At 36.1% G+C, this 21,092-nt stretch overlaps 1 protein-coding gene and 1 pseudogene across 1 annotated transcript; both read right to left on the bottom strand.

Moving 5' to 3' along the window:
• Positions 1 to 8,331: 8,331 nt before the first annotated feature.
• LOC132272417 (secreted RxLR effector protein 161-like) lies at positions 8,332 to 9,686 on the bottom strand. The gene is made up of 2 exons (XM_059773573.1): positions 9,019 to 9,686; positions 8,332 to 8,344 (listed from the first exon to the last, which is right to left on the bottom strand). The coding sequence occupies exons 1-2, from the start codon at positions 9,684 to 9,686 to the stop codon at positions 8,332 to 8,334; spliced, it is 681 nt and encodes a 226-aa protein (XP_059629556.1).
• Positions 9,687 to 20,914: 11,228 nt separating this feature from the next.
• On the bottom strand, positions 20,915 to 21,013 carry LOC132275677 (small nucleolar RNA R71; annotated as a pseudogene).
• Between the last annotated feature and the right edge of the window lie 79 nt (positions 21,014 to 21,092).

The raw sequence follows: 21,092 nt of genomic DNA, 5'->3' as shown, positions 1-21,092 counted from the left end.
CTAGGCCAACAACTCCCAAACCAGATGCTTTTAGGGTGTTAAGTGTAAGGACACTCCAAAGGCTTAATAACTCGAGTTAGTAAGGCTACGAATTCAAACAAACCATATTTATTTATTTTTATTTTTGTGAATGACCGTGCAATGCCTAAGTCCCTTAAGCTTTCTAACTAACCCATGTAGCAAGTGTTAGGCCAACAACTCCTAAACCGATGGCTTTAGGGTGCTAAGTGTAAGGACACTCCAAGGGCTTAATAACTCGAGTTAGCAAGGCTACGAACTTAAACAAGTTAATTTCATTATTCAACTTTCTCTTCTTTTTTTTCTTTTTTTTTTTAAAAAAAAAAAAATTGCATGCCAAAGATATCCATTCATTTGGGTCATCAATTCAAATCAACTGAGGATTGGTTAAGGTAAATCGGGTTGCATGCCTCATAATTAAGTTTCCGGTGTGCATCTGTGAAATGTGAAGCATAGAAAAGAATGAAATCCAACGAAAATATAATTGAAGCATTTATACAAACCAGTTTGAATCTACATGATCATTTCAGATTTTCCTTATTTCAAAACTATCATTTACCTCTATACACAAAGTATTCACATATGCTTCAATCTCCAACAAGTTCCAAGATTACAAGATCATTACTTCCCAAAAAATTATTTTATCAATTTACATGAACAAGTTAGCACATGCAAACAAAAATGCAATACCAAAATGGACCCCCCGAACTTGAATGTCACATTGTCCTCAATGTGGGAAGACAAAGAGTGGAATGAAAAATAGAGAGGGTAAAAAGAGCAATAATACCAAGTAGAGGAGGAAAATCAGTGGCATCGTGACAACATGCCACCATGTGAATTCCAAAAGCAACGCCCCCAAACTTGAATCCTAAAACTTGTCACAAACACATATATATACAACAAGCATTATACATAACACAGAAAGAGATAAAAATAAACCACTACAACTTTATTTAGCAAAAACTGAGTATCCATGCAAAACTGCAGAAAGAAACATAGTTATAAGTTCAAAACAAAAACTGAAAGGAATGTCAAACGCAGCCCAAAATAAATCCAAATAGTACTACTAAAAAGCAAAATAGAAACTGAAAGTAGAAAATCACTCCATCATCGAAGTGGAGGATGAGGACCCGGTTCCTCCTGGTGCTTGGTCAATCAACGATTGCAGCATGGCCTGCAATACCTGCTGCCCCTCCTGAGTCTCCTTACGGAAATCCGTAAGGGTGCCCTCTATGGTCTCGACTCGCAGCTGAAGTGTGTCAATACGGGTACTGAGAGAGTCATAATCGGCATAGGACATGACAGGTGGTGGTGGCACAACAGGTGCAGGGGCAGCCTGTGCAGCAGCAATAGGGCATTTGCAACCCCCCCCCCCCCCCCAATCTAGTGCACCACCGATGTGTGCTTGCCAAGATGTCTTGAGCTATACTGTGCTTGACTTCCATGCACTGTGGTCATAAAGAAAGACCTCTGTATTCCGCTCCTCATTACGGGGTGCCTTGAATTTTTTGTTCTTGAGCAGCTTAGTAACCAAATACGGGAAAGGCAGTGCCCAAGTTAAGGCATTATCCAGCTGCGCAACAAATAGATCATTGTATACTTTGAGAAGTTGGTCCTAGACGAGTTTTAGGACACAAAACCAATACCCCTTTTCAGCCTCATAAAGGGTGTTCAGAAAAACTCCCTTATGTTCAGAGTGCTTGGGGACTGGAAGAACATTCTTGGCGAGGACTGAGTCCAAGAACCAAAGTCGACACGGAAGATATGACTTGTTCATGCTTGTTTTGCGAGTGTCGGTAAAGTCATAAACAATGTCCAGTAGAGTCACATCATCCGGGAAAACACCATAGAGAGGCTAGTCCTCCTCATCCAAAGGAGATGTCAAAAGACACTCCAAGGCTGCAACAAGGTCATTAATGGTGAACGCATAAGGCATGCTATCAATGGTTGTCTTAATCATATCCGGCTCCGTCATGAGTAAAACATGTTGGAGTAGAATTATCGGACCATACACGGATAGAAAACCGTAGTGAATGGTTTGAACAAAGCTTTAAGGCCGCGATCCTTCAATTCTTTGACCGACCAAGCAGTTTCTAGATTTTCCTTAAACTCATGCTTAATGACAAATTTGGCTTCCGTTTCAATAGGCCACTTAGCCTAATTTAGAGCGGGAGCTTCCTCGAATGGTCCTTCGGAGGTGCGAGCATGCTTGGGGGCAGTTTTGGGAGCCATTTGGAAGAGGGATTTGGTTCAGGCAATTCGTCAAACACCCAAAAATGGAGAAGCTAATGGTCCCCGACAACGGCGCCAAAAATTGGTGGGTTAAAATATGTTTACCAAAAATAATCAACACTTGCAATAGCACAAATCATTGTAAAATAGGGCTATCGTAAGGGCAAGTTGAACCATAGGGATTGCTAGTTTATGGCAACCAAGGTTGCAAAAATCACTTCACTTGATGAAAGAGGTGTAAGGTTTGGTTTGTTGGTCACTCAAAACTAGGAATTGAAATTTGCATAAAATGGAATGAAATTAAGATGAAATGAACTTAATGTAGAGAGAGCTAGGGAAATGAAATGTATTGCATAAAACTAGGAATATATAAACATGCTTGCTTGTGATTAACTTGGGGAACAACTTTTATATATGACAATGATATGTAGTAATACACTATTGCTACATTATCTTCAAGAAATTCATAAAATCAAGAAGTAAGTATAATCCATCAAATTTTTACATGCTTGAACTACCTAAACTATGGTGTAGCTTTTGACATGCTCACTAAGCTAGGGACTATCAAACTCCTTAATAAATATGATAATAAAACATGAAGTAAAAAACCAAGAATAATCCATCAAAGGGAGGCCCTAAGCTGTGGACTATCAAACTTTTCATACAACATGCCATTAGAAACCATTTCATAATCTTATCTCCATTCTCACTATGAAGATGCAAGCCATATAATCATAAGAAAATACAATCAAAGGCAAGATAATAAGTTCAACATAATCATTTATTAAAAAGAAAAACCATTACAACTTGTGTAAGTCTATAAATTATGAAACTACCATATACACACTTCATTCCCTAAATTAAAACAAAACTAGAGCATGCTTACAAAGTGGGGCTTTTGTGAGGGAGATACTTCTTGAATAATTGGCTAAGGTATGGGTTTTGGGCATCTTTACTGATTTACCATTCAAAGAGTAGGAGAATTGTAAGGCACAAGATCCTCGTGCACTGGGCATGCTTGCAATTTGTTAGGACTTGCTGTCTCTCCTCTTCCAGCCCCCCACTTCCCTCCCCCACCCCACAAACACACCCAAAAGGAAAAAGGAAAAGAAAAAGGAATGGAATAAAATAGATAACATATTGAGTTATTCTACAATTCAACACATCACTGATGATAAGTTGGATCAAAATGTGATGTGTTATTGTTTAACAAATTTTCTTGTATACCATTGAGGGGTTTGTCCCCATTTCTAGTTTTCTACTAAACCCAATGAAACTGTGTATTTCTACTCTTCTAATGTACAAAAAAATATGTAATCAAAATGAACCTTTGTACTACTCTTCTTCATTTCTGTTGTGTATTTCTTGCTTTATGAAGTCTCTATCTTGATCTTGTGCCAGAGTTCTTAATTCCTGCTTGTGCATTTGTAAACAAGTCTTGGTCTAGGAAGTGGATTATTGTTTAAAGGCCTGAATTAGGATTGAAATCATTGGTCTTGATGTGACTCTTTTTAATTTGTTCTGTAAAGATGTGATTACTGAATTGTTTCTAGCTTTAATTACTCTTTTTTCCATTTGACTTCAAACCTTTTAATTCAACTTTTGAGTTGTGACTTGCTATTAGATGTTTAATAAAAATGGATCAATAAAAAGTAAATCACTTTCAAGTGATAATTGTTAACTATTTCAACTTTTTATCCTTTAATAATTAATTTTATCACCTGTATGCATGTCTCATGATAATTAATATAGTAATAGCGAGAAATTATTATATGGTCTGGAGATTATTGTTATGAGTCAATAATCACAAAATTGATCTTTTTAAGCTTCTACGCAAATCAATTTTACATCCTTTTCATTATGTCTGACCATGCCGAGGTAAGCATCAACCTTAGTTAATGTTTTTATTATTTGTAGTTTAATGTTTAAATTTAGGTATGACCTTATTTTTATTGTGTTTTTAATGTTCTTCTATAAATTTTCATGTACTTAGAATGAAGAGTTCTAGAAAAGTTACAAAACGATTAGAACGGGAGCGTCAAGCAATTTTGGCTGGTATGGTGCGTCGACGCTCAGTTATACGCATTTCTGATGGGGGTTCAAACTCCCATCATACATCCACAGGTGACCAGAATGTAGTAGTTGGTGAGCCTTCATCCAATCATGCTAGTTCTCAAGTCCCTACCCCTATGGACACTGCAACAAGTGCTACGAAACGAAAGGTTAGGGGGAAGTCTACATTGTGTGGTACTGCTTCATCACAAGAAAAGAAGCCCCATGTGGAATTTGATGAAAACAATCATCTAATTGGGAAAATTGGTAAGAAATATAATTCAGCCCTTCCGATAATAGTGCGGGAGCTTGTGCCGGTAACTATACGAAGATGGAACACAGTACTGGAGCAATTCGGAGATGAATTATGGGAGGCCGTACAGGTTTTTTTTAATTGTTTATTTGAATAAAATGGGAGTATATTGGACATAAACTAAATATAATTTCCACTCAGTTTTTGCCCAGTTAAATGCTTGTTTAAAGTGTCAACTAATGACTTATTTCCATTACGTTTGGAATTTGACTACAGCTGCGGTTTAATGTTAAAATTCCTAATAATAAACCAAAATCCCCTACACGATTAGTTACAAACGCTTTTTGACAAGCATTTGCCGCAACCGGTCGTGTGAACCAAAATCCTATTGACAATAGTGCATCCCGATACTTATTTCAAAAGATGGGAGCTGCATGGCGCACCCATAAATCAATTATCCCTAGTGATGTGCTGAAGGTGGGAAAAAACACACAAAATATCTAACTCATGAAGCCTGACAATGTACCCACAATGGAGTAGTGGCTAAGTTTTGCTAGGCAGCGTTTATCAAAAGAGCATGTTGTGAGTATATATTTTGAATTATATGTCCTTTTTACCTTTTCATTTTTCTGCATGATGTATATAAATTATCTAAAATTTTGTATTTGTAGGTGGATAGACAGAAAAAACAAGAATTAAAAGCTAAAAACAAAACCCCCCACACTATGAGCCGATTGGGATATGCAGGGTTGACCAAGGAGATGGTAATATAATAGATTTTTCAAATTTTTTTTAATATCATTGCTTAATTTATGTGGGGTTTTAATGCTAAAGAGAGATGCAATTTGGTTTGACCAAGTATTTTATACTCTTAGGAGAAAAACTATGAGAATCAAAATATTAGCAAGGTTTTAGAGGACATTAAATATGTTATTTGCAGGCTAAGTAAGATCACATCATTGACCACTGACATATATATATATATATCGAAGTATAATGTTTTCACTTTTCATGCCTCTACTGACATTCTCCGTAGTATTTAATAAATACTGTATTCATAAGTATTTTAGAGCCGCTACACTTTTGTAGCCTTGCATTTCATATGCATATAAAATTGGGCCGTCAGGTAGCTGAGCCTATTCTACTTCTATATCTCCTGGGCCTATTTGGGCTTTGTACATACTACACACACACACACACACACACATATAAAAGGATTAATTTTATACATATACATGCCAGTGATTGCTTGAGGCTATTAATGGAGACACCCATCTCTTTATCTAGTGATTGCTATTGCACACTTTGTTTGGGCTGTGTTTGTTGGCTAACTCTATAAACAAAAATTATGTAAAGGACATGCAACTTGATTGGTTTCCTTATGCTACACATCCTGCTGACACAAATGATGTAGTAAAGGTGTGTGTCTTCTGTTGTAGAAAGAATTGGATATCTATCCAAATGACCATCAACACAATAGTTAAGCACAGCAACTCCCAAACAGTCTGTATTCATTGTGCACTTTCTTGTATTCAGAATAGTTTTATTCACATACATAATAAAGAACACTGCAATTACACACAGGTATTGTACTCACAGCACACATAGCAAGCATGTAAACACTTAAACAAACCATAGTTTGTGAGGTCTACTAGAGCTGAAACTGTAATGGTCACTTTCTTGACCATGATTCAACTTGTTTAACTCCAAATCATCAATTCAATCATCCTTAGATGATGGACAATCAGAGTATAGCATGATTATAGCACTCAAACATGAGTGCTGAACCTGTAATTGCCCTTGACAGCCCACTGTGTCCTCTGAAATGATAATGCTGAGAATGTAGTATACTTAAACTAAAATGGCTGTGCGGTAATATTTTGATTCTCATAGTTTTTATTTTATTTTATGTATGTATGTATGCATTAGACTTAGTCAATAAGGCTTTTTTTTAAGCATTATTAATTATTTTGTTTCTTTTTTTTTTTTTTTTTCTCCATCAACGATTCTATATTATGGTAGGCACAAAATGCTAACAACCAGTCCTGTGCTCCACCTCATGCCCCACCTACTGAAGATGTTGTCTATAAGAAGTGTGAGTTATTACATTATAATGGGATAGGAGTAATTGTCGCTAAGGGTGAAATTGATTCAACAGATCTTGATGATCTTATAGATGATGTTCCTCTTGGTTTTGAATGTTGGAAAATATATATCACTGGAGTCATTGAACCCAACGTGCCGATGTACTGAATTCTTCAATCTTACAATACTCTTGAACATGTGATGGGTGAAACAATTGCATGGCCTAGCAGGTTCATCAAAATTCGTAAGTCTAAATTAATATTTTTAAATCTGCATTTTTTCCCAATGATTTGTATAATAATAGGGCTTATCTTCCCTTTATTTTTTTTGACTCTTTTCCTCCCTTTTCTTCCTTCCTTCTTTCATTTTGGTAGGAGCTCTAATTTAATTTATTGTCTCCTTTCCAATATGTTCTCTTGATTCTAGGAAGACTGGTTGAATTGTACAATTTTTTTATTTTGTTCCCTCTCTACACACACACACACATATATATATATATTTGTTCATCTGTTCATTCACTGGTGTGGAAGTAATTCAATACTTTTTTGAGCACATATTTAAATTTTTTTAATGATATATCAATATGAAAAACACTATTTGGTTTACATGCAGGGCCGAACGTGGGATAAGCTTGTATTTCTGAGTTTTTGCTAAAATGATGCTTGAGGTATCAATTTTTTTTTGCTTAGAACTTCCAAAATATTAATATACAAGATAGAGATATATGATTATCATCTACTTCCAATTTTTTCTCTATTTACAGGTTCAAGATTATCATCTTCCTTTGGGATACCTGGGTGTGCTTCTTTTGGGATACACTATTTGGTTTACATACACGGCCTAGGATAAGTTTGCATTTCTGAGTTTTTGCTTAAATGATGCTTGAAGTATGTATTTGTTTTTTATAGCTTCCACATTCATGGGATCAACTGCTAAAATATGTTGACAATTCTCAAGATTCTTGCTACACAAAACCACTACCTCATAAACATATCCAAACTTCTCTTTATTCCAAGTTTTAATAGACTTCTTGGTAATTTTAAGTTTCTGAATTAGCTTTTTAATTGGATCACCCCCTACCTCTCGAAAAAATTGGAGAGATTTGTGTCCCCAATAGCTCAAATCCATGTCACTATTTGAAATTTCATTCATGAACATGAATCACATGGATAGACAATAATTTAGGATGACACGAAAATCAGGTGGGATTTCATTTAAGGCTATGGTTTTAGGATATTTTTGTATTTTCCTTGAATTTGAATACGCCAGTTAGCTATTTACATAGCTTTTTCGTGAAAAATTCCTTATCATAATGGAGTCATTTTGAAAATGGTAGCATCTCAAAAATTATTTCAATATATTGAATTCTGTCAAAGTAAGGATTTTTAATTAACCACGTTTGAAGAAATTCAATGGAAGTTCTTCTTGGTCTAAATGACACCATTTAAATGATGATGATTGCATTGAAATGCTATGTAAATCATTGTGGTGCCATTAAAATTCAAGGTCGTTGGAAGAGGCTCTTAGGAATTGACAGTGTGGGGTTTTCCTCTTGTTCTTGAGGCTCAAGTGCTTACAAATGTGGCTGCTATTAATAAAAGATGAAAACTAAAAAATTTAAACTTTACACATAAGATTCTAATCATTAAATTGTAAAAAAGCTAATTTGTGCTCATGTAATTGTATAACATTCAAAGAATTTTTCTGTAACATCTCATAAAAGTCAGAAGTGCATGTAATATCACAATTGGTTTTGATATGGAATATCACATTTTATTTTGATTCCAATATCACATTCTAATAGATATGGATATTTTGCCTCTACTTTGTTATTATAGTCTGGCTGATTGTTGAAGATAAATGATAGATAGGAGATGTTCGTGTGATGCCTGTTGATGTAGCTCGTTATTGTCATTTCAACCATCTTCAAAGAAACTGTATAAATGTACTTGAACAATCTGGAAATTTTCTTTTTAGATATTTGAAAGAATTACAAGAACATGTTGGTGTTGGAAATAGTGGCCTAGTTACACACACAACACTATACTATTTGGAAGAGAATAGAAATGGAGGAAAATAATTCTTATTTCACTTGATAGAAAATGAGTACAATGCATGGGTTTATATAGGCTTCAAAACATAAATGTAAATGAAACTTAAAACCCCACTAACATATCATTTAGTAGGCAAAACTCCCACTAACCCACTAACATGACCATTTACTAGTTGTAACTCTCATGCCCCCCACTAACTCCAATAAAAAACTCACATAAATGTAAAACACTAAATAAAATAAAGTTTAATTTCTAACACCCCCTCTTAAACTTGATTTTTTTTCAACTCCAAGCAAACTCCTAAACTTGTGAAAATCTGCAAACTTGAGGGGCTTGGTGAAAATATCCGCAACTTGATCTTGTGACTTGATGAACTTGAGCTCCACCTCCTTCTTAGTTATACATTCTCTAATGAAATGAAATCTTGTATCAATATGCTTGCTTCGTTCATGAAACACCGGATTCTTGGCCAAAGCAATTGCTGATTTGTTGTCCACAAAAATCTCCGTTGACTCTTCTTGTAGCATGTGTAATTCCTTCAACAAATTCCTCAACCAAATTACTTGACAGACACATGAAGTGGCTGCAACATATTCTGCTTCACAAGTTGAGAGGGTGACAATGGGTTGCTTCTTTGAACACCATGTAAAAGCAGTATTTCCCATGAAAAAACAATAGCCCGAAGTACTTTTTCTATCATCCAAATCTCCGGCCCAATCACTATCACAATAACCCACAAGCTTGAAATCATTAGAAAATGAATAGAATAACCCAAAATCAAGGGTACCTTTGATGTAACGAAGAATCCTCTTAGCCGCCTTGAAATGAGTTATGGTGGGTCTTTCCATAAACCGACTAACAAGCCCAACCGCAAATAATATGTCCGGCCTTGTGCATGTTAAGTATCTCAAGCTTCCAACAAGACTTTTGAAAAATGTTGGATCCACCGTCTCTCCATCTTCATCTCTTGACAATTTAATTCCAACTTCCATGGGCGTGTTCACCAATTTACAATCTTCCATCTTGAAATTCTTAAGAATTTTCTTAGCATAGCCTTCTTGGTGAATGAAAATTCCATCCTTCATTTGGAGTGTTCCAATCCCATGTGGCTCCCTCTTCGAATTCAACATCTCTACTAATGACAATCTTCCCATTACTTGGATTGTACAACTTGTAGCCTTTGGAATTTGCATCATAGCCAATGAACACCATTTTTTCACTTTTGTTGTCTAACTTGGTCCTCCTTTCATCCGGCACGTGCACATGGGCAATGCTCCCAAAAACCCGCAAATGAGAGACACTTGGCTTTCTTCCGCTCCATGTTTCTTGTGGTGTTTTGTTTTGCACACTTCTAGTAGGACACCGATTGGACAAGTACACCGCACAATCAACCGCTTCAGCCCAAAATTCTTTAGGCATTTCCTTACTTTTCAACATGCTTCGAGCCATATTGAGAATGGTTCTGTTCTTCCTTTCTGCAATTCCATTTTGTTGGGGCGATCTCGGAACCGTTAAAGGATGGTGAATTCCATTTTCTTCACAAAATTTTTTGAAATTATTTGATGTGAATTCACCACCTCTATCGGATCGAAGAGCCTTTACATCATAGCCACTTTGTTTTTCAACAAGTGCTCTAAATTTTTTAAAAATTTCACACACCTCCGATTTTTGTTTAAGAAAATACACCCATGTTTTTCGGCTAAAATCATCAATGAATAATAAAAAATAATTATTCTTACCAAATGATGATGGAGAAATTGGACCACAAACATCCGAATGGATAAGTTGTAGTGGCGCCGTAGCTCTTGTGGTAGCTTCTTTAGGAAAACTTTTCCTTGATTGCTTTCCAACGAGACATCCTTCACATAATTGATTTGGATTGCTAATGAAAGGCAATCCCTTCACCATCTTCTTTTTGGCCAACAACTCTAATCCTCCAAAATTCAAGTGCCCAAATCTCAAGTGCCAAAGCCAAGTTAAATCATTAACACAAGCCTTCAAACATTTAGCCTCGTCGGCTTGAATATTTAGCAAAAACATCCGGTTCTTTGTCATTGGAACCTTGGCAATCAAATTACCCAATGGGTCTCTTATCGAAAGACTACAATCCTTCATGGATATATTGTAGCCTTTTTCTAAGAGTTGTCCCAAACTCAAAATATTGTTCTTCATATTAGGCACATAATAAACATTAGAGATAAATTGATGATGCCCATTTCTCAAACGAATCAATATTTTACCTTTCCCTCTTACCGGAATTTGTGATAAGTCTCCAAATGTTACCTTGCCATTTATTGATTCATCAATATCAACGAATTTCTCTTTGCTACCACACATATGGTTGCTAGCACCGGTGTCAAGATACCACACATCTTCTTGATCACTCCTTTCACATTTGTATGCTAACAACAAAGTAGGCTCCACTTCTTCATCAACATAATTCGCCTTTTCTTCAACATCGTTAGCAACATTTCTACATTCCGAAGCATAATGACCATACTTTTGACAATTATAACATTGAATTTGAGACTTATCATACCTCCTTCCATATGACCTTGAGTAATTTCCTCTACCACGACCTCTTATTTGTTGTGAGTCATGGATTTTTTCTTCATTGTTGGTTGTGTGTTGACCGCTTCTTTCTCCTCTTCCACGGCCTCTTCCTCTTCCTCGGCCACGTGCATTTCCACGTCCTCGGCCCCTTTGATTTCCTCCATGTTTTTCGTCTCTTTCGTTCAACGAAAACTTTGTTTGTAGCACTTGCTCCAATGCTTCTTGTTTCTTCACCACCTTTTCTTCATGAGCTTGCAACGAACCCATGAGTTGATCAACAGTCATGGAATCCAAATCCTTTGACTCTTCAATGGCTACAACAATGTAGTTGAATTTGGAATCCAACGACCGAAGGATCTTTTCAACGACCCTTGTATCAGTCATGGTGGTTTCGCCATATCTCCTTAGTTGATTTACAATAGCCAGGACCCTCGAAAAATAATCTGAAATTGATTCAGATTCCTTCATATGCAATGCTTCAAATTCACCCCGTAACGTTTGGAGGCGAACCTTCTTCACTTTATCAACTCCTTGGAAGGAATTTTGAAGAATCTCCCATAGTTGCTTTGCATTTTCTGCACTAGCAACTCTTTGTAGCATTCCATCATCCAAACATTGATGGATGGTCATCACCGCCTTTTGGTCCTTCTTTCTCATGGCTTGTAAAACATCTTTTTCGGCTTGAGACAAAGTTGCCTCATCTTCTGGCTCATCATAACCTTTGGAAACAACTTCCCACACATCTTGTGCTCCCAAAATTGCCTTCATACGGATACACCAATTTTCATAGTTATCTTTGGTGAATCGAGGCATTTGAAATGGAACCGAATTGTTTGCCATTTCTTCTCTCTCTCACAAACTAGCTCTGATACCACTTTGTTGGAAATAGTGGCCTAGTTACACACACAACACTATACTATTTGGAAGAGAATAGAAATGGAGGAAAATAATTCTTATTTCACTTGATAGAAAATGAGTACAATGCATGGGTTTATATAGGCTTCAAAACATAAATGTAAATGAAACTTAAAACCCCACTAACATATCATTTAGTAGGCAAAACTCCCACTAACCCACTAACATGACCATTTACTAGTTGTAACTCTCATGCCCCCCACTAACTCCAATAAAAAACTCACATAAATGTAAAACACTAAATAAAATAAAGTTTAATTTCTAACAGTTGGTTATGTCAGAGTTTGGACACATTGAATTAGCTAATTGACACATTGGTAGAAAATTTTTAAGCGAATTGAGCAACTAATAAATTGAAATTCTGTCTAAGCTGAACACATGCACCATTTAGAAGGCAAGAACACAAAATTTTACTACTTACAGATTAGATAAAATAAATGAGATCCTAGAATATATTCAATTTACACCAAGCTATTGTTGATGTGGATACTTAGTCTGCATAGTGACATAAACCAAGCTATTTTGATTGTGGGTTATATTTATTTGTTGATTGCTTCTATATGAACTTGCTTTCTTTGCAAAAAATATATAGTTACTATTTCACTACTTCAACTGAATCGATCAAATTCTAATATTGAGTATGATCTTAGGTTATATAACCCCCTGGAATATGAGTATACAAATATCTGGATTGATGGATTGTAGGATTAATTTGTACTTTTTAAATAATGGAGATGCCCTTTTTCCAAGGATAATATTATAGATAAATATATACTTACAGACATGTATGTGTGCATATACATGTACGGACATTGGTAATTTGCAAATAGATAGTTTATATGAGACTGTAATCTATAATGTTTGGGTCAATACGTTTGTGTTTTCTTGTAGAGGGGCTAAGCTGTTGATGCTTCAGTTAGTATCAGTTCCTTTCATGTTTAACTTTCTTAGTTGGTTAATTTTCAATTTTTTATTCATCTATTTATTTTGGGGTATCCTTTGTTTACCTTCCAGCCATGGGATTGTGATCTACCATTTGAATTTGTTAAAGAGCTGCTCTTGGGGTTCTCATCGAGTCATTTTGATGTCAACCAAAAGTAACTTTACATAGACATACATATTTATAATTCACATAAACAGCATATTTGCATTCTGGGTCACATTCTTTCTCAGAATATTAGCATTCTCCTTTTTGTTGAATTGCTCATTTGTCATTTCCCTCAACTGTGTTTTGATTGTGATGATTTATGGATTTTACCTGAGAGGTTAAAAACTTGGTGTTTGCATTGTGAGAGATTTTAAGTGCAATCTCAAATGCATTAGTGGCTATCCATTCACAATTCTTTGGGTCTTACGGATTCAGAAAGACTTGCATATGTTTAGTGAACATGGAATCTGCTTTGGACTGAGTGGATGATCAAAAGAGTTGTTTAACAATCTATCTTTTTAGACTTCTTTCTCATTGGTTGTCAAAAATAATTTTGTGGCAATGTTCTGCAAAACGGATTAAAAAATAAAAATTCATATTTTAACATTAATGTGATTTTGTCTGCTCTTCTACAGTCTGACCATGCTAGATATTAAGTGCACATTACGTACGTACTTTCATTCCTTAGTTGTCTCTAACAAATTAATTAATTCTACCCAATTATATTTTCTTTATTTACAGGTTCAAGATTATCATCTTCTTTTGGGATACCTGTGTGTGCTTTTTAGGGCATTAGAATATGATGACGGGCACTACATTGAAGATATCAAGACAAGAAAAACACAAGGCCAATTGGGTTGCCTAGAAGAGTGAGCAATTGCCTTAATATTTTGATTTTTTTTGGGTATTGCTACTTGCCAGGTTACATTTTTTTGTAGGTATACATATATGTCAACAATGATGGAATTGTATATTGAAATCTTTAATGAATATAAGACTTCTTGAAATTTATTTGTTTGTGATTAGTGGGATTTACCCTTTTTTATTTTTTATAAGGCTTGACATTTTTTTTTGCATGCATCAAATATATATGTTGATGTTGTTGATTTGCACAAGGTTTGGTATGAAAATATATAGCTTTGGGTGGAGTTTTGATTGTGTAAAATTTGTGGAATGAGATGTTGGATGAGTGATGGTTATTGCCCAGGTCTCATGAAAAACAGGCATAATATTTGTTTTAGGTGGAAACAAAATATATATATATATATATATATATATATATATATATATATATATCACTTTTCATAATGGGCAAAGTCCCTAGCAGAACAAGTAAAAATTGTTGCAGAAAGTTACATTTCTAAGACGGGCTATGTCCCTCGTAGAAAATTCCACCTTCTACAATGGGTATACTTACCCGTTGTAGAAAAATTAACTTTCTACGGCAGGAAATAATCATTGTGGAAAATGACATCTTCTACAACTGGTCACTTTCTAAGAGGGGCAACGTCCGTCGTAGAAAAGGACACTTTCTACAACGGGTCACTTTTTACAACAGCCATTACCCATTCTCGTAGTATAAACTTCTACAACGGTTTTCAGTCGTTGTAGAAAGTTTCCTTTCCACAACGTGCTAGAACCATCGTAGAAGACCCTGAGTCAACAACGACAGGGGATACCACAACGGGCCATGCCCATTGTAGAACTATTTTTCGCTCCTTGTTAAAAGCCATTTTTCTTGTAGTGTCTATACGAGCTCTGCATCAGGGTTTGGTCTCCTCAGGGTCAAACTGAGACGCCTGGTCTAGAAGTAGCTATGTAATCAAATGGCCAAAAGGTAAAGGCCAGGTCTCTGCTCTAGCGATCTGTGTGTGATGCAAGTTCTTCCAGAACTTGTGCATGAGCTCCAATATAAGTGTAGGAATAGAGATCTAGTGCGTATCGTGATATACAACCAAATTTGTGTAAGATAGTGTGGCCAAGTTTTAAATTTATAAATACCACTACTAACTCTAACTAAAAATATAGTTAGGTTGAGTAGGGATCGTCCCAAGGGATTGTGGGTGCACTAGCAACGGAAACAATATATAGGTTAGTAGGTCGAGTGATCAAAAGTGAATTATTTGGTTGGTTAGACTACAAACTAAACAAAACAAGTTCAATGTAAAATAAGCAATTTAAATGAAATTTAGAGAAAACAAGAGAGTGAGGTCTTGGAGTCTAGAGGTCACTACTAAACAACATCATTCTAGACATTCAATGTATAATTAATGAGGGGAAACATGTGTTGCAATTTGAGAGTGTGTGATTGATTGTTTCAACAAGCATGGATAACCAATTAAGCATATATTGTCTAAGCAACCTAGTGAATAGCACAATACATCAAACTAAGCCATTAATCCTTCCTTTAAGCTCACAATCCAAACATATCACATGGTTAGAGAATAATACTATTTGCATTCATAAGAATGGAACATCAAACAACAAGTATGGATTGTCCTCCTATCTAACAACTAAGGCAACTACACTAGAACTCAGCTAAGGGCATGAAAATTAAACTAAATAAACTAAGGGAGAGGCACAATCCATCAAGACATGAGTATGAACCATCAAATAAACCACAATAGTATTCTATTAATTACTATACCTTAACAATCTCTAGATCCATAGCATCAACACACATAGACATGCATCAATAACACAAAAACTAGAGATAAACACATGAACATCTATTCTAGCATACATAGACATATGGATATAATGAAATGATTAATTGGAAGTATTAAACCACACAAATCATTGAATAAACAAGATTCATATATAAAATAAGTGTCAAAACAAGATTACAACACAAATCCCCTCAAAATACAAAGCATTAGAGTCTAGAAGGCATGCTTAGGGCTAACTCTAGCCCCAAGAAGATGTTTAGCCACTCATTGAAGTAGTCATCCAACCCTCAAGGGCTATCTCCATGGTAGGAATGACCTCCTTCTTGATGGAAACCGTAGAAGAATGCAAGAACTCCCAAGAATGTATCTCTAGCCTCTCCTCCTCTCTTTTCTTCCTCTCTAAGAATGTTTATAAGTATATCTCTTTGTATATATCTTTGTATATCTCTTTGTATATGTGGAAAAAGTAGCTCAAATCTTTATATAGGTAGCTCAAGTGTCACACCCAATGGTCTAGACTCGTGCACAAGGGCTCCTCCAACGATTGCACCATGAGACAAATTTTAATGAGCTGGAACTTATTTTTTTTTGGACTTGAGGAGGTTCGATCGATCGAACTATGGTGAGATCGATCAAACTTAGGTGAGATCCATCAAATGCTGCAGAGATCGATCATCCTTGGCGGTGCCTTTTTGAATAAAGACAAATCTCTGAGATGTTTTGGGATATTTTGGGAAAGAGACAAAAGTGGTAGGTGGGGTGGTAGGTGTGGATCAATCGAACATGGTGGAATCTTTTGGATAAGGACAAAAGCTTGGATCCATCTTGAAGTATCCAGACCGATGTTGCTCTGATCGATTGAAGAAATGTTGAGATCGATCAAACATGCTGATTTTCACACTTTGCTTCATTTTGCTTCCACTTTGCTCCTTTCTTCCATCCAGCTTGAGTTAGCTTCTTTAATGCTCTTATTTGGCTGAATTAGCTTCTTTTTGGGATAAGCACTTAAAAAAGGCAATAACATGAAATTAGTCTAAGACGAGAAAATAAGATAGTTAAAAGTCCTAAAATACCTAAGCTTAACGGGTTTAATTGCGCACTTTTCAGCACTCATCACACCCCCAAACTTAAATATAGCTAGTCCCTAGCAATGAACTACGAAGTAAGGAATGAAATGAACGACTATACAACTATGAACTAGAAAGCAAGAAAAGGATAATGCCACTTTCGTAGGGAACACGATTGCATTTAGCATATGCAATAAGCCTTTTAAACCCCTAGATTACCCCTAGTGGACGAGTGAAGTCTCGTAAGGGTTTCCAGAAATGATATCAACAAACATTAAGCTCATTCTCTCAAAAGAGGCACCAATATTGCAAACAAGCATTGGGAGAAAACTACCTTAAGTATGCAATTTTTCAACCATTTCCAAGCAATCTCCCAAAATCTCAACATTAAGCAAGCAAGTATGGTCCACCACACATCAAGAAAATGATCATGCAAATCAAAACAACTCTAGAATCCTTTTTGAGTGGACCGGTATCAAGTATGTTGCTATCTTAGCCAACTAAAGAAATGATCACATCTTTACCCTCAAACTGGCACGCAAATCAGGTCCCGATCATCAAAACAAAGAAAGACCTTTTATTAAATCTTTATTGTTCTAGGGGCGCTTATTCTTTTCACTAGATTTTTTTTTTTTTTTTGCTAATACTAAGGATCAAAGATGGAAGTATAGTGCAATGTGTTGATCTATTAAGCTTTCTAGCAATCCATGAGGTCGAGCGTTAGGTCAATGACTCCCAAACCAGACGGCTTTAGGGCACTAGGTGTTCAAACACCCCTAAGGACTTACAAGCTCAAATCAACTATGCTACAAATCAAAACAACCTCCATCTAATTATTTCCCACTTCTCACCTTTTGGTAGAAGTCCTCACTTTTTTATTGCTTTTGCAACTGATGAGTATTGAAAAGTGTGTATTTAAACCCCTCAAGCTTAGGCATTCTAGTAACTTTATCTATCTTACTTTACCATTTTAGATTGATTTCGTATTATTTCCATTTTCAAACACTTATCCCGAAAATAAGCTAACTCAGCCAAATAAAAGCTTAATTGAAGCAATTCTGGGATTAAACAAAGAAAGGAGCAAAGTGGACAAAGAAAGAAGCAAATGAAGCCAAAGGTGGGAAGCAGCAAAGTTCGATCGATTCAATTTCAAGGTTCGATCGATTGAACACTGATCGATCTCAGCACTTCAAGATAGATCCAAACCTTGACCCAAAGCATAAAGTCCAAGGTTCGATCTATCGAACACTGATCGATCTCAGCACTTCAAGATAGATCCAAACCTTAACCCAAAGCATAATGTCCAAAGTTCGATCGATCCAACACCACCCTTCGATCGATCAAACACTTTTGTCCTTTCTCAAATGATTGATCTTATCCATAACTGCACCACCCACTAACCACTTTTGTCCTTTTCCCAAAAATATCTCTAAAAATATCTTTGATTTGTCTTTTCCCAAAAAGCTCAACCAGTTGGATCGATCCAGCCTAAGTTCGATGGATCTCAGCTAGTTTGATCGATCCAAGTCCAAGGTTCGATCGATCGAACTTCCTCCAGTGTGAAAAAGTTAAAAGCTAGCTTGTTCAATCCGTCCTCTATCCAATCATTAGAGAATATTCTTTGCACGACCCCAGCTCATTTTGTGTGTCACTTGACCTACCTATAAAAGGAATACAATGCACTTTTTGAGGGGGATACAAGGAAAAATATACAATTCTAGAGATTATTCTAAAAGGATGCGAGCTTAGAGGAGGAGTAGGCTAGAGACACCATTGGAGACTCTTCATCAACAAGGAGCAGATTTCTTCCATGGAATTAAACCTTGATGGTTAGAGCAACATCACCATGAGTGGCTAGACATCCTCTTGGGGCTAGAGTTCACCCTAAGCATGCTTTCTATATCTTAATCTTGTGTATTATTGAGGGATTAATGTTTTGACACTTTGATATATATAGATCTTGATTGTTCAATGATTTATGTGGTTAAATGCTTTCAATTGATCATTTCATTCTATCCATATGTCTATGTATGTTAGAATAGATGTTCATATGCTTGTCTCTAGATTTTGTGTTATTGATGCATGTCTATGTGTATTGATGCTATAGATTTAGAGATTGTCAAAACATAGTGCTTAATGGAATGCTCTTGTGATTTTCTTGATGGTTCATACTTAATCCTTGATGGATTGTGCCTCTCCCCTAATTTATTTTCATGCTAGTAATGTAGATGTAGTGTAGTGTTAAATGGGAGGACAATCCATGCTTGTTGTTTGATATTCCATGCTTTTGAATGCAAGTAGCATATGTGTCTAACCTTGTGTTGTATTTGGATTGTGAGCTTAATGAAAGGATTAATGACTTGTTTTGATCTATTATGCCCTTCACATGTTGTTTAGACAATATATGCTTCAATGCTTAGATATATTGTGCCTTTCACATGATGTTTAGACAATACATGCTTAACTAGTCATCCTTGCTTATTGAATCAACCAAACACACACACACACCAATATTGCAACACACCATTTGCCCTCATTAGTCACTTGTCAATGGTATAGAAATGCATTGCTTGGTGGTGATCTCTAAACCGCAAGACTCTTCTCTCTCTTACTTACTCTTAATTGCATTCTTTTGTTATCATTTAGTTTAATTTAGTTACTCTCTAGTCTAATCAACCAACCAACCAATTGTTTGTTCACTTGACCGCCCTAATAGCGATTCCACATCCTTGTTCGATCCTCACAATCCCTTGGGACGATCCCTACTCGCCCTAGCTATATTTATAGTGAAAGGTAGTAGTGGCTTTTATAAATGTAAAACTCTTGGCCCTCGCCTTAATGCACACTCTTCAAGCTTGACGGTGTAGGACGACGAGAACACCGGTCAGTTTTTGGCGCCGTTGCCGAGGATTGATTGATTTGATTTGGCAATGTTGGAATTGTGGAATTAATTAGGATTAGTACTCTTTTAGTTATGTCTTTACTTTACTTTTATTTTTCTCTTTGGTTACTTATTGTGTTATTCTTATTTAACTAGGTGTATTGTTGGAGAGGAAGCAAGCAAAGGACCATTCAAGCAAAGTAAAGAAAGTAAAAAGCTAAAAATTTAAAAAAATTGCTAAGCTAAGCTTTAAATTTGGAGTTGAAGTGCTAAAGGACCTTTGTGAGACTTTCTTTACTCAATCCGTTAGTTAAATCGTCGGCCCGCGTGGAGGCTTGCTATTAATTGTTCTTTGCATCATTATTGTTAAAGCATGGGAGTATGAATTAAGTGTTTGTGGAAGAAGTCTAATTGCATTGTTGTGAAGGTATAGTGTTTGTCATTCTCTGTGCTTGTTGTGTTTTGCATTATGCATGCATGGACGTTGTTCATTGAGACCAACTCTTATCCCTCTTGATTTGCATCTTGAATCCATCGTTAGAAATCCTAGGGGAAGAGGAAGTTCAAATAGAACCAATCTATCAATGGAAGGCCATAATGAAGAGAATGTAGAGGACCTTGGTCACATAGACCAACAAGGTATTCTTCATCCTCATGTGCACAATGAGAACATACAAGTACCATTAGGCATGCCTAGGCTATACATTCACCAACCACCATGACAACAAGGCCAAGCTCCATATGGAATACCAAGGCCAATGTATGTTCCACAACCTCCCTTCATCAATCAAGGAATTCAAAACCAAGGTGTTCATGTTGCACCTTAAGTAACTAATCCACCTCTTGCTTCAAAAGACCATTATGTGCCTAATGAGTATAATGCACCTACGTGCATCCAATTGCCTCCATTTAGAGCACAACATTATGAAATTAAGCCACAAACCATTCAAATGCTTCCTAACTATCATGGACTTCCAAGTGAAGAACTTTACAAGCATTTGGATGAGTTTCTTAAAGTATGTTCCACCGTAAAATATACAGACATACCGGAAGAGGTTTTAAGACTCAAACTTTTTCCATTCACCTTAAAAGACAAGGCAAAGTATTGGTTTAACAATCTTAGGCCTTTTTCAATCACTTCTTGGGCAGAAATACAACAAGAGTTCTTGAAGAAGTACTATCCGGTTTAAAAAACCAATGCCATGAGAACCTCAATTCGAGAATTTTCACATGGGGATGGAGAAACGTTTCATGAGGCATGGGAATGCTTCAATGAGTTGCTTAGGAAGTGTCCACATCATGACATGCCCAAATGGCAATTAGTTCAATATTTCTATAAGAGCTTATCAGACAATTATAAGGGTATGGTTGATGCTTCCATGGGT

The sequence above is a fragment of the Cornus florida genome, unplaced genomic scaffold (genome assembly GCF_030987335.1).
Source record: "Cornus florida cultivar Cherokee Brave unplaced genomic scaffold, ASM3098733v1 CherokeeBrave_3.0.0_Hap2_Chr09, whole genome shotgun sequence".
In the NCBI taxonomy this organism is placed as follows: domain Eukaryota; kingdom Viridiplantae; phylum Streptophyta; class Magnoliopsida; order Cornales; family Cornaceae; genus Cornus; species Cornus florida.
The sequence above is the reverse complement of the archived record's forward strand: the minus strand, read 5'-3'. Positions and strand labels throughout refer to the sequence as shown.